The sequence below is a fragment of the Oxyura jamaicensis genome, chromosome 5, assembly GCF_011077185.1.
Source record: "Oxyura jamaicensis isolate SHBP4307 breed ruddy duck chromosome 5, BPBGC_Ojam_1.0, whole genome shotgun sequence".
In the NCBI taxonomy this organism is placed as follows: domain Eukaryota; kingdom Metazoa; phylum Chordata; class Aves; order Anseriformes; family Anatidae; genus Oxyura; species Oxyura jamaicensis.
Window position 1 is genome coordinate 21,323,018 of NC_048897.1, and position 12,462 is coordinate 21,335,479.

Sequence of the window (12,462 nt, forward strand, 5' to 3'; positions counted from 1 at the left end):
CAGAATGATACCATTACCCTCAGGAAGGCCAGACTGTGATCACCCTGCTGATAGGGTTTGTCCTGTAGTTGCTTCCCTGCAATTTCAGAGCGTTTCCTTCAAGGAAGTATAGAAAGGATTTTGAGTTAAATATTAACTTGGTGTCTCTGCAGAATGGGTTGAGTTCACACCTTATGAGGTTGGGTTCTTAAAATATGGTGCCTTCATTCGCGCAGAGGATTTTGGCAGCAAGTTTTTCATGGGTCGCTTGATGAAGAAGCTCCCCGAGTCTCGGATCTGCTTCATGAAAGGTGATGTGCTCCCTTGAGAATCTCCAGATTGTTTAAAAAGGTGCTTAATATATACAGTCCCTGCATATTGCAACAGTGCTCTGCAGCATGCAGGACTGAAATATAATGTACGACATTTTGTTCTCACATTTGGATGCATTCCTTAGGTGAACACTGGAAATGTTTTTTTTTTGTTGTTGTTTGTTTGTTTAAGCCTAAGATGAAACTTCAAATAATGCTATTCACTATTATGTTTCTTACGAATGCTCATGCTTGAAGTTTCAGGGCTGCTTAAGGAAGTTTGTTTATTTTCAACAGGTCGGTAGCAGTTTTCCACAAAGAAAACATTTAGTTTTTGAAACTGGAATCTTAAAGCCAAATTTGTCTACGAATGGGACTATTTTATAACAAAAGCAATGTTGTTATACTGAAGTTGTTATATAATATGATAATTTTGAGTAGTGTTCCCAAATGTTATTGATATTTTTGCAAGTTTAATAGTATTCTATTTTTTTAAGTTTTTCTTGCATGATTAAAGTGGTGAGTTTTGCCATTTTTATTTCAGTAATGTGTGAATTGCTCCCAGTAAAGCATGAAGGACAGCTTTGCAGTTTTTATGCAATTTTTGTTTTAATTTTGTGCAGTGCTAGAATTCTCTACCACACCATTTTGTATGCTAGTTCATGGGAGTGAAGAAGAGTCCTTCTGCTCTTAACTCTGAACAAGAGGTGCATAACATGTAAATAAGCATGACACTCAACAGGAGACCAAGAATGCCAATAAGAAAGGGTTTAGTTATGATTGAAAAGCCCAGATAAACAACAACATTGTGTTGTATTCCTTATTTGAAGTGCAGAGAAGTTGTGCACCTCAATGTATGATGCAAAAGGAACCCAGAGTCATATTGGTACTAACATGAGAAAATACCTGGGCATGAGGAAGACTTGCAAGACTTGCAAGCCAGGCAAGTACCAAATCCAGAACCGCGAGATGCTAGAGTGGGGAAGAGACCCATTTATGTTTTCCCATTTTCATGTGTTTTCCTTCTGTTAAGTGCCTTGGGCTGACAACCAGAGGTAGAAAATAGATCATGGAGCTATGTGGGACTGTGAAGTCTTCTGAGAATACCTTGCCTCCATTGCAGCTTAGCAATGACAGTGGTGTGGTCATACCCAAGGTGGCCAGGTCGCAAGCACACCCTGCACATCCAGTCTGGGTTGAGCTCTGTGTTCTTGCTCCCAGTACCTTAATTAGGCTAGTGACCCTAAAGCTGGAAGTGCATCTTTAGAAAGGATAGAGTAAAGAGTTAGAGCTTTGTTGCCACCTAGTGATGCAACGTAAGTGCCCTCTTGGGATACAATTAAATGTACTGGTAGTTAAGCATGGCAATTTAAGGATAAAAGTGAGGTGTCATTTGCAGGGAGAGGTAATGTCTTAAGTGCAAGGACAGAAGTGAGAAAAGGACTAAGGACAATGGGAATAAGAAGAGGGATGTGAGGGAGATTAGTCTCACTCAACTGGTGTCAAGGGAAAGTGTACAATGGACACTGAAGGCATCTTGTTTTATGGGCCTGCTTTGCAGACCATTCCAAATTATACTCTTAACTACTTGTATCCTGGCTGTTCAGGAGCAAACTCTAAATCTGTAATTATGTATACAGTTGTATATGAAATATTTTATAGACTCTTACTTTATGTGAAGTGGCATGGTTTTACTCTCTGAGAGATGCTAATAGGACAGGAATACGCAGGCTAGAAAAGGTGGCTTGCAAAATATTGGTAATAACTGTATGTGACAATGAATTATGGTGGCTGAAGGCCTGGCACAATGTTTAAAACCATGTAGGTTCCTCTGGAGGACAAACTGTGAGTTGCTGTAAAATAACTTAATACCATTTTTGGTTAGAGTTCAGAAACCTTGTGGCATTCTGGGGCTCCTTGCAAGAGCTGAAAGGTTACATTTTAAAGCCTGTGGAAAGAGCAAAGGGATGTTTTCCATTTAAGTATTTCTAAGCAGTTACCCTTTTCTCTATCACTGCACAGGCCTGTGGAGCAATGTATTTTCATACAACCTCTTGGATGCCTGGCATTCATCAGATCCTTCAGAAAGGTGCTCACTGAGGTGCACCCAACACAGGGCTGTTGATGTTGGTTGGTTATATTTCTCTTTCTACTTTATCTGTTTTACAAATCTATAAATGAATATAACATCCAGATACATATAGCAGGAAATCTTTATGAAAGCTTTGTAAATCTTAAAGCTTTTGGCTTTTTTTTTTCTTTTTCTTTTTTGTCCCCTGGGAGGTCATGTTGCCACTGTCTACTTCAGTTTATTCTCTAATGTCTGCATTCATCCATAGCAACGTTATTTCCATTGGTCACCCTTGCACTGAATTTGTGCAAGTGTTGATTTGCCACCAAATATAAAACTACCAAAGTTTTAAGCAGATAATCTTTGCCAGGGCCTTTCAGGAAACCTGCATGTTGAAACAAATTCAGTGCTGTGTTCTCTGTCTGCGTTGTCAGATCACACTTTTTTTTGTCTGTTGTTGTTGTTAAAGACTTGGACGTATTAGTTATGTGGAACTCCATGTCCTATTTAGAGGTGTTGTCTGTCTTCCCTGTGTTCAAATGTGATTGAGTCTGGGTCACATACTTTTCATCACTTTCTCCAGGGAAGTGTTGCTGAACCCTTCCCTCAGTAAATGCCAGAGATGATAGAAGGTCATTGGCCCCCATTCCCAATCTGATGAGGTGTCATTTAGCACAATCCTTTTTTTCTGCTCTTTTCCACGTGTCTAAGTCTTCTGACAGCATTTTTTTCAAAGCCAGTTTGGACTAGCTTTGAAATAAAGTGGTCTGGATTCTTAGACTCTATTGATTTTCACACAGGGAATCCACCTATGACTTCTATCAAACAATAGATCGCTTTTTTCCAGCTTTAAGAAGTTTGTTTCTGTTCTCACTTTTTTTTTTTTTTTAGAATATACTTTACTGAACATTGATTTTCTTGTTTCTATTCTGATACTTATTTGATTTTATGTTGCCATGTCTTACTAGGATCTTCTTTACTTTAGCTGATATTACAGTACACTATAATTATATAATTATATTATGTATTATATTATTATATTACAATTTAGCTCATTTTAAGTATTGCAAAGAATGCTCTCAAAACAATAACTTGTTTATCTCCTTTACCTCTCAGAAGGAGATGAGCCTTCTCTACCAGCCAAGAACCATGAGCTGGAGACTTACTTAGTCACCCCTGAATGTGGCATCATGGGCATTGTTCGGGAGGTCCTGTCTGAGCGAGTGATGGTTTCAAAGTTCTACAACTTTCTGAAGGGGTTCCAGATGCACAATGAATACCTTCAGAGCAAAAGCTTTCATATATGGAAAGGTAACCATCTCCGAATATTAATTTCTTCTAGTTAGATGGTTGGTATATTTGTTAATGAGGAGAAGGCAGATGATGACCAGGCTCAATTCTTCACTGTGGAAACAAAAATTTCAAGATAAGTAGTCAAATTTCAAAGGTGAATTTGCAAAACAGCTGTAATTGTGGCACAGCTCTGTTGTTACTGAAATTGAAATGTTTAACAGATATTCCAAGAAGTCCCTTGGTTCTGGGGAAGGGCAGCTACTGCTTGTTGGGAATGGAGAAACAGCAGCATCACACATGAAGGAGCTCTGTCTTTTTGTTGTGGATAGATCTTTCTCTTCTGAGTTAAGACTGAACTTCAGGAGTGCAGCAGGGTCTTGGAAAAAGTAATGAGGCATTTCTTTCATTACTATTATTATTTCCTCTTTTATTAGCCAAACAGCAAATATATTACTTCTTTGGAGAATCACTCATCGTAAGAAATATTTTCTTTTAGATACTGTACTTGAGAATTTCCCCAACCAGCTGACAGAAACAGCAGAGTTCCTGTGCCTTGCCGACACAGCAGGATACATTGATATCAGCTACCCACCACTCATGAGGCCAGAGAGAAAAGTGGATGTTGTCCTACACTTAAATTATTCTTCTGGATCACAGACATCGGTGCGATGACCACTCTATTCTCGTCAGTAATGACAACTGTCTCTTCACCCTTTTTAAATCCTAAGGAGTCAGAATAATTTATGTAGAAGAAACTGATACTGGGAGAAAAGGATTCTTGGTGTACAGCTCCGGTTTTCTAGATATCCAGGTCTCACACTAATGCTAATAAAACACAGCTAGTCCCCTCAGGAGAACAGAAGTAGTATCAGTTTTCTAAATCTTTTATTTTAATTAAGCCTGTGATCAGCGAGCATTACCTTCTACACCTATGTGCTCCTTGGACCTCAATACAGCTGGCTATGTACTCTGTATGGGGTGTTTCTCTGGGACCAGTATTGACCACTGAAGAACTCATTTAATTTCTTGTGATACCTCCTAAAGATGTAATGCAATTTACAAGTAATTTGTCTCTCTAATACAATAGCTTTTTTTTTTTTTTTTTTTTTTCCCTAAGTCATGGAGAATAATAATCGTCCTTTATTTGAAACAGCAAGTATGACAAAAATAGCTAATGATTTGAACTATAATCCCTGGTACCAGATGGAGATAAGACAAAGCTTCTTGAAGACTAAAATTTTCATAAATGGCAACCAGATTCAGGAATAAAATTTCAATTTTCAGAAGTGACTTTACCCACCCCAAGATTAAGTTAACATTTCAGTCAATATGATGTTTGCTCCCAGATGCCTAAATCACTTCATATAGCTATCTAAGGCATCTAGGATAGTTAGAGGCTTTTAAATATTTCATGCCAAATTAACAAAGTTTTTGTACTTCTGTGAATTGATGTTTTAAAAAATATACCATCTTAAATTCCTCTCCACGCTGCTCATTTCAGGATTTTCTCCAGTAAGTTTCTGTGTCCTAAGTGACTGGGCCACCCCTAACCCACAGCTATGAACATCTTATTTATCTTGCAGTTAAAGGCTGAGAAAGAGGTACGACAACAATGAGGAATGCAAGTTGGAGTCTGGAAATCTTGTTCTGTTGATAACCAAAACTTAATTTCTTATGAAAGAGATGAAGACCAGAAGAAACACTGGCAGCAAAAGCTGCTCCCTGATCTTTGTGTAGTGCCTTTGATGGATGTGTTGTGCATTGTGAAGAGGGACAGAATTTCTAACCTTTTTTTTCCTGTCTGAATGCAGCCTTTGGAAGAAGCCTCCAAGTACTTCTTAAAACAGGGAATCCCATTTCCCAAAATCCACCTGAGTGAAGAGGAAAAGAAAAATCTAAAGGAGTGTTACATCTTTGAAGATGCAGAGACCCCAGAAGCACCAACAGTGGTGTTTTTCCCGCTGGTGAATGACACGTTCAGAAAATACAAAGAGCCAGGTAAGCTGTGGGACAGAGCTGGTCCTCCTACCACCCAGCCACCCTTCAGTGGCATCAGCTGCCATGGCTCCCATGGGGAGGAATATGGGTGTCAGGGTAGAAAGGAGCAACACTGGTCCCCACCTGGAAAGCAGGATGTATGACCATCTCTATGCCCTATCAATTACTTTTTTTTTTTTTTTTTGATTTGGCAGGTGTGGAGCGTAGCCCTGCTGAGATGGCAGAGGGCAATGTGGATGTTTCCAGCCTTTTTTCCCCATACTGCATAAACAGCTTTACCTACACAGAGGACCAATTTGACAAGCTGGTAAAACTGACCAGTTACAACATTCAGAACAACAAGCATCTGATTCTTCAGGCTTTGAGTTCAGCAATAGAGCAGAAACAGCAACACAAAAAATGAATGCTGTCCTGAGTTCAGAAAGATGCCTATATCACTTTTTCTTCCCCTGCAGAAGAATCAAGACCTGTTGATGAATGAGTATATGGACTTTGGAAAGTACTAAGACTTATTTCAGCTTGTAGTTCCTCTCTACCAAGTGATAATCCTGGATAAACCCATCAAAAAGATTAATGATTAATCTTGTACTTTATTTAAGCAGGTTTGCACTGTTTGTGATTTTTTTCATGTGTTTATCTCTATATATCTATATGCAGTAAATCAAAGATTAGGAAATATGGGGCTTATTGATGAGTTTTTTGAATGCATGAATGTGGAACAGCAAAATAACTGTCAAAATGTATTGCACTAGTAAAAGTTGTATGTGAAGATAAATGAGATAGATAAATGAGATAGTTGTTTAATTTACTGCAAATTCAATGCAATAGAAGAACATGTAATAAAAGTGGACAATCTTAAAGAATAAGAGAAAATTAAATTTTGTTTTGATGTCAGCCTGAAATTTTATTGCAAATAGCATGCAAAGCTAAACATAAAAGTTATAAAAAAAAAGCTGAGATTTCATGTGTAAAATGCAAATTGTTCATACTTCTGAATTCTGAATTTTATTATGCCACTGATATTTGGGTTTGGAAAATCCTCTGGAAGTGACTGCTCCATACCCTGTAGTGAGTCACGAACCGCTCTTCTGGTGTATGTGTATGTACCTGACCTGTGGTTGTGCTTTTCCTTAAATACTTATGGTGTTTAGAATATCCATCTCATCATCTACTTCCCATAAGTTTCAACTGGTCTAATAGTATTTCTTGTTACTATGGGATAGGGATTCTGTGAGAATAAAAACATCAAAAACTGAGAGACATTCAGATTTTGTGGTAAGAGGACAAGCTAACTGTTTTACACTGATATCCACAGGCAATTCATGGGTAATTACATAACTTTGTTAGTCCTTGAATATATACAAGTAACACAGGTTTTGTGCAACTGCTATAAATAGCATAAGGTGATTTGTTGAGATTGCTTATTTTCTAGATGGAGACCAAAATACTTATTTGTTTTATGAATGATTTTAATAACTCAGCAAACCTGTTTTGGTACAACAGAGAAGCTGATCTTACCAAAAAAAAAAAAAAAAGGTAATGCTTAAGTCAGTATCAGCTGTGCCTTAATTACTTCAAATTTAAATAAAACAGTAACTTGTCTGTGTTGAAGTAACATGTTAGCATGCACAGGACTATGAGTGTTCACCTTGAATAGATGTAATCATAGTCAAAGTAGAAGATTAATCCTTAATTCAAAATGAAACAAAGTTAGAAGAGGTTGAAAATTTCTCTCTTTTCTTGCTATCATCTTCCGTCTCTCTTTTTTCAAGCATTCCTCTATGGCTTTTAGCCCTTGTCTTCTTCATTATCCCATACTCACCTCTGATGACCTCAGCCCCCTTAGGGGTGGTGTGTCCTTGCCTCGGCTGCTTTTCCAGGCCCTCACACCTCCATCCAATTTGCAGCCCTGGTTTAAATCTCCACCGAGCTGCAGTGACTGTTTACATGGTTGTACTCATCAAGGGTTCTTCTCATTGTCATCTTGCTGCTGAATACCTCAATCCCTTTCGGCATTGCCTGTCCTTTGTCCTAGCTCCAACTCCCTCTTGGGCTTCTCTGCTTGTCATTATGGCAAATCTATGTGGGATGACACGTGTTTGCTACTCCTCCCACCTGCCTGTCTTCCAGATGGAGTTTTGGGCATCTTCAAAAGCTGCAAATGAGTTCCCTTCCCTGCCTTCCAAGATCTTTACTGACACCAAGTTTCAAGAGCCCTGCCTCTCTTTTCCCTTTCCTGCCTTTAACTATAAATCCATTGCTACCCTGCTGTGTTTTTGTTTGTTGGTTTAAGTGTGCCACTAGAGCACTCCTTCCTCTGCTCCACCCTACAGGGGCTGAGCCTGTCCCCAGGTGCCCTTCCTACCCCCAGGCAGTCTGGTCGGGCCTGCACACTAGCTGCTAGTGGTGCTTCTGGTGTGGGTGAAGATCTTGGATGAGAACTGGATCTTCTTGTCAGTCTTCCCTTTGCAATCCTCAAACATGCATGGCTTGCTTGCAGATGTACCTCTGCAGCTTGCTCCCCCTACCTACAGCCACCCAAGTCCCACAACAAGGTCCATGCTGTGACCTTGAAAATACCTATGTGTCCTATGTTGTTATGGGCCCTGAGAAAGTTCTCACTTAATCCTTCATCCTGGGGCCATGGGGGCCTTCACCCAAATACATGTAACAACCCCACAGGTCACGCTTCTGAGGTGGGGTATAGGACACAAGACCCATCTTGTCATCTGCAGTCAAGCCCATTGCATGGCCTTGTTGCCCATGACTCACGTGTGCTCCCCTGGCACAGCAAGCCTTGTCTTGGCCTGTAAAGTCATGCAGGCTCCTGCAACATGAGCTGAGCAAGGCAGCCTGTCTTTGTGTGTCCCTCATGGGGAAAGGAGGGAGAATGGTCATTTGGGACAGCTGGTTTCTTCCTCTCTGAGGTACTACAATAGTAGCAGTGGCTCCAGGTGACTGTTCCTCAGCAGTGGCCTGTTCTGACTCCCATCCAGTCAGCACTCCTGGTCCATGCTTAGTAGAGCTGCTTTATGACTTAGGGGCTGGTTAATTTGCTGCTTGCTTTTTATCGTTAAACTCATTAATTAATTGAACAGAATACTTGCAGAAAGTCCTGGTGGTCAGTTCTGCTTGCAAGCCAGTGCAGGAGCTTTGTGTGGCTTTGTCCTCTGGCATTTTGTGTTCTGCTTCACTGCAAATTGGGAGCATTTTCTGTGCACAGCCTCTGGGCTGTACTAAGGCATTGAAGGAATGCAGGTGACAGCTACAGATGCGGCATGTAAAAGCACCTTTGGTTTTGCAGGTTGGGAGTGTCCCTTTTTACAGGAAATAGGAGTAATCCCATGAAATCATTCCCTTAAGGCAGGAAACAAACTAGAGGGGAAGATGAAAAAATCCAGGCCCGTGCTGTATGTCAGAGTTAGGCACTAGTATCGTAAATATGATTTTTTCCTAAATATTTTTAAAGGCAGAAGTCTTAACAGCTGTGGTAATAGGAATTACATACACTAGCACAGAGACCTTCTTAGTTGTAATGAGTATGTCCTGCATCTTTTCTGTGTCTGGCTTTTCCTTCTTACCTATTCATTATGTGGAGGTAAGTGAAGTTATTAGCATGCAATTGCACCTTTGCCCCAGCCCTTCCGATTATCACAGAGAAGCATCAAGAACTGGGCAGTTCAGGAAGGTGAGTCAGCTTGTAGGAACCTAAGGAAAACAGCAGTGGGATTTCTGAACCCCTTGTGAGGTGTGTGAGTACATGGACAGTCCTGTCAGGTGAGCGCTGCTGAGGAAGCAGAAGCAAATGGGATTCTCAAGGTACTTGAGCCACTGTGTTGTTTTGTCTGCTGTGGTTGGCAGCACCATTTAATGCTGTTCTATAATCCATAGAGTAATCAAACGAAAAAATATAAACTGAGCGAAGTGAGCAATTTGATTGTGAGACGATGGGTTGCACCACATAAATGACGGGAAATATTTGCCACAGCAGATAGAAGAGAACATGGGTAATAGAACAGGACTCCCTTCTGTGAAACCCTGTGCCAAAACCTGTCCACGTGTAAAACTCTGCTGTGTATGTGCAATTACCAATAGTGTTACTAGAGAGAGTGACTATGCTTCAGAGGAGGCCATCAGGATCTCTTTTCTAACAGGGTTGGTTTCCTTATACCCTCATCATAGTATGCTGGTCCACAGGTAGCAATGGGTGACAGCTGTGTGTTTTATGCCATTGAACACTTGGACCTTTGAGCTCCTCCTGAAAGCCTGTCCTTTGAAAGCTTCCCATCTAAGCCCACCAGTCCTGCAGCATTCATAAAGCACTTCCCCAACACTCTCCCCACCCTTCATATCAAAATTCTGTGATGTTTTGGCATGCCCCCAGCTTCTTGCTCCTTGGGTTCTGAGGTCTCCTTTCCTTTCCCTTCAGCCCACCGTTTCTTACCATATTTTCTTTACGCAGTCAGGTATCTCACCAGGGTGTTATGGCCTGATCCCTGCTATACTAATGCTTGTAGTGTTCCTGCTGGTTCTAAGTATGACCAAACTCCCATCATTCAGACCTGAAATTTCTGGAGGTACCATTGCAGTAAAGAGGAGTCATGAGAGAAAAAGGAGAAAGAAAACAGATGGGATAAAAGGCAAGGGAGGGAAGACAGGAAGAAGGAAAAAAAAATGTTGGATCATTTGAATAGAAGTGAAAAAGGGAATTATAGTTATGTGGTATTAAGAGGGACAAAAGAAAGACATATTTTGGAAAATCAAGAAGTCAATGAGAAAGGAAATGTGGCAGGGAATTGGAGGAAGGGAAAAAAAAAAAAAAAAGGAGGAAATCAGGAATGAGAAGGGGATAGAGAAAAACATTTTAAAATGGAGATCAAAGTATACCCTTCCTCTGCTTTCTTCATAGATGTCTTGACAGGCTGTTCCATCAAAAAGCATAACAACCAGAAAACAGTAATCTAGAAAATGTGATGGCATTAAAAACTACTACCACTGAGATTCTGGCTGCTGTGCTGCACAGTCTAGATATACAGGTTGTGAACGCTTGCCAACATGCGGCTCTCTCTTCCCTTACACACAGGGAAAAGCCTGCCCCTAACAGTATGACTTTTCCTGCCAGCTGCTGCTTTTTGCACCCTCCCCTCTTTCAGCTAATAATCTGTAAATTAGTTGTAAATACGTTAAATGTGTGCTCTCCTCCTATTTCCTTTCTCCTGATGTGGTAATGGATCATCCTTTGAGGCTGATAACTATCGGGTAGGGAACTGAAAGTTTCTTCATATAGTATCATGCGCTTTTAAATCTTAAGCAATTAATAGTTAGTTCTTTAATTTTGCAATTTCTGCTACTCAGCTGACTGACATCCAAAATTATTCCAACCAGTCTTGAAAGCAAGCCATGCTCCAAATTCCTCCCTGAGCTGTAGTTGTTTTCTTTGCTATCTACATTGTAAATTTATGATGTTGTTTATTTTTAAGACTTAACTGATGATATAATACCTCACAGAGACTAGGATCTGTGGGAGAAGTTATGGGCAAAAAATGCATAAAAAGGCCTATAATTTGATATATATTAAAGTGTTTTGGTTAAATGTGCAGAAAAGTCTTCTGTAAATCGTTAGTGTAGAGCCTCAAAAACTACCTTTCTGGTCATTCTTACGCTCTGATCCATGATCGCTGCTGGTACAGGAACTGATGGCCTCTAACCTAAGCTAGTTTGTGGCATGGGAGGAACTGTCACACCAGTCACACTGCTCTTGTGGAAGATTCCAGCTCATAAGGAGGTGGCAATCTTGCATGTAGTCTGAAGAAATATGGAGGAATAACCTCCTTCTGAGTCTTCAGAAGACTTTGGAAACCACTCTTCTAGTTTACTCTGTTCCTGGGAAACCTCCAAGTATGCAACATGCTGTTGGGTTAGTTAACTACAGGCATAAAGGACTTCATCACTGTACAGGTAACAACTGAGGACTGTATGTTTACATAAAATCTGAGAGACACAAAATGGAGCATAGGTCTCTGCTTCATATAGGCTGCTCTAGGATGTGTAAGTGCTAGGTTTTGTCCAGTACATCAGTAACTGTAACATCAAAGAAACATAGTCAAGCATTTAACTTTGAATGCAGCGATGTAAAAAAATCATTGATTATGCCAATCTCTTTGCTCAGAAAATAATATCTCCCAGTATTGGAACTGTCATGCCCCGATGCATGCAAATGCTGATGTATAAATGTGATGGATATAAAGCACCATACTTTTCTTAGTATCATCAGCATGTTGTAACAGGAATTTATTATAGTATTTTACAACTGTTTGGTTAAAGACTAGTTTAAAAATTAATTTCCCAGAAGATTTCTTCTTATCTGTGTCAAGGGTAAAGATGTAGACAACAGCAGTGTCCCTGTCTCCAGTGAGTTTCCTTTCCTCTTCAAATCTTCCTTCACTGATGATAAAAGCGATGGTCTAAGACACTGCTCCTCCTGTGGGAAGAGGATGTAGCTAAGCCAGAATGCCCATTTGATTTTGCTCTCCTTTATTTTTTTTTTTATTTTTTATTTTTTTTCAGAAGTGTCTATGTGTATGAGAGCCAAAAGTTGCTCACAGCTGGTCTTTTTTGTATTTTCAGCTTGGCAGAATGACCCCAGGCTAGGTATGGCAAGCACTCAAGGAAGAAAGTAGTGTTTGCTGCCATGACAATTAGAGTTAGATCTCAGGCAGTTTGGTTACCTGGTTTTATCTATCCTCAGATTACTGAAATATGATATGTAAATGAATGAAATAATTCCACTTGGAGTCTCTGCTCTCTATA

The 12,462-nt window shown here is 40.0% G+C and overlaps 2 protein-coding genes across 7 annotated transcripts in view; both read left to right on the plus strand.

Moving 5' to 3' along the window:
• Positions 1-6,958, plus strand: part of LOC118168659 (cytosolic phospholipase A2 epsilon-like) — a 30,125-nt gene extending 23,167 nt beyond the window's left edge. For 2 of the 5 annotated variants that reach the window (XM_035329213.1, XM_035329215.1), the window contains 6 exons: positions 153-290; positions 2,313-2,420; positions 3,478-3,672; positions 4,151-4,317; positions 5,466-5,652; positions 5,847-6,958. In XM_035329213.1, the coding sequence (XP_035185104.1) occupies positions 153-290; positions 2,313-2,420; positions 3,478-3,672; positions 4,151-4,317; positions 5,466-5,652; positions 5,847-6,055 (1,004 nt within the window). In that variant the 3' untranslated portion in view covers positions 6,056-6,958. Of the gene's footprint in view, positions 1-152; positions 291-2,312; positions 2,421-3,477; positions 3,673-4,150; positions 4,344-5,465; positions 5,653-5,846 lie in introns of those variants that run through there. The other 3 variants (XM_035329211.1, XM_035329212.1, XM_035329214.1) reach the window with 3 other exon arrangements.
• A 3,888-nt stretch (positions 6,959-10,846) lies between these two features.
• Positions 10,847-12,462, plus strand: part of LOC118168529 (cytosolic phospholipase A2 epsilon-like) — a 36,287-nt gene continuing 34,671 nt past the window's right edge. The window contains exon 1 of one of the 2 annotated variants that reach the window (XM_035329004.1): positions 10,847-10,911. Coding sequence is in view for 1 of the 2 variants with exons in the window: in XM_035329003.1 (XP_035184894.1) it covers positions 11,553-11,610 (58 nt within the window). In the remaining variant the exon portion in view is untranslated. Of the gene's footprint in view, positions 10,912-11,259; positions 11,611-12,462 lie in introns of those variants that run through there. The other variant, XM_035329003.1, reaches the window with a different exon arrangement.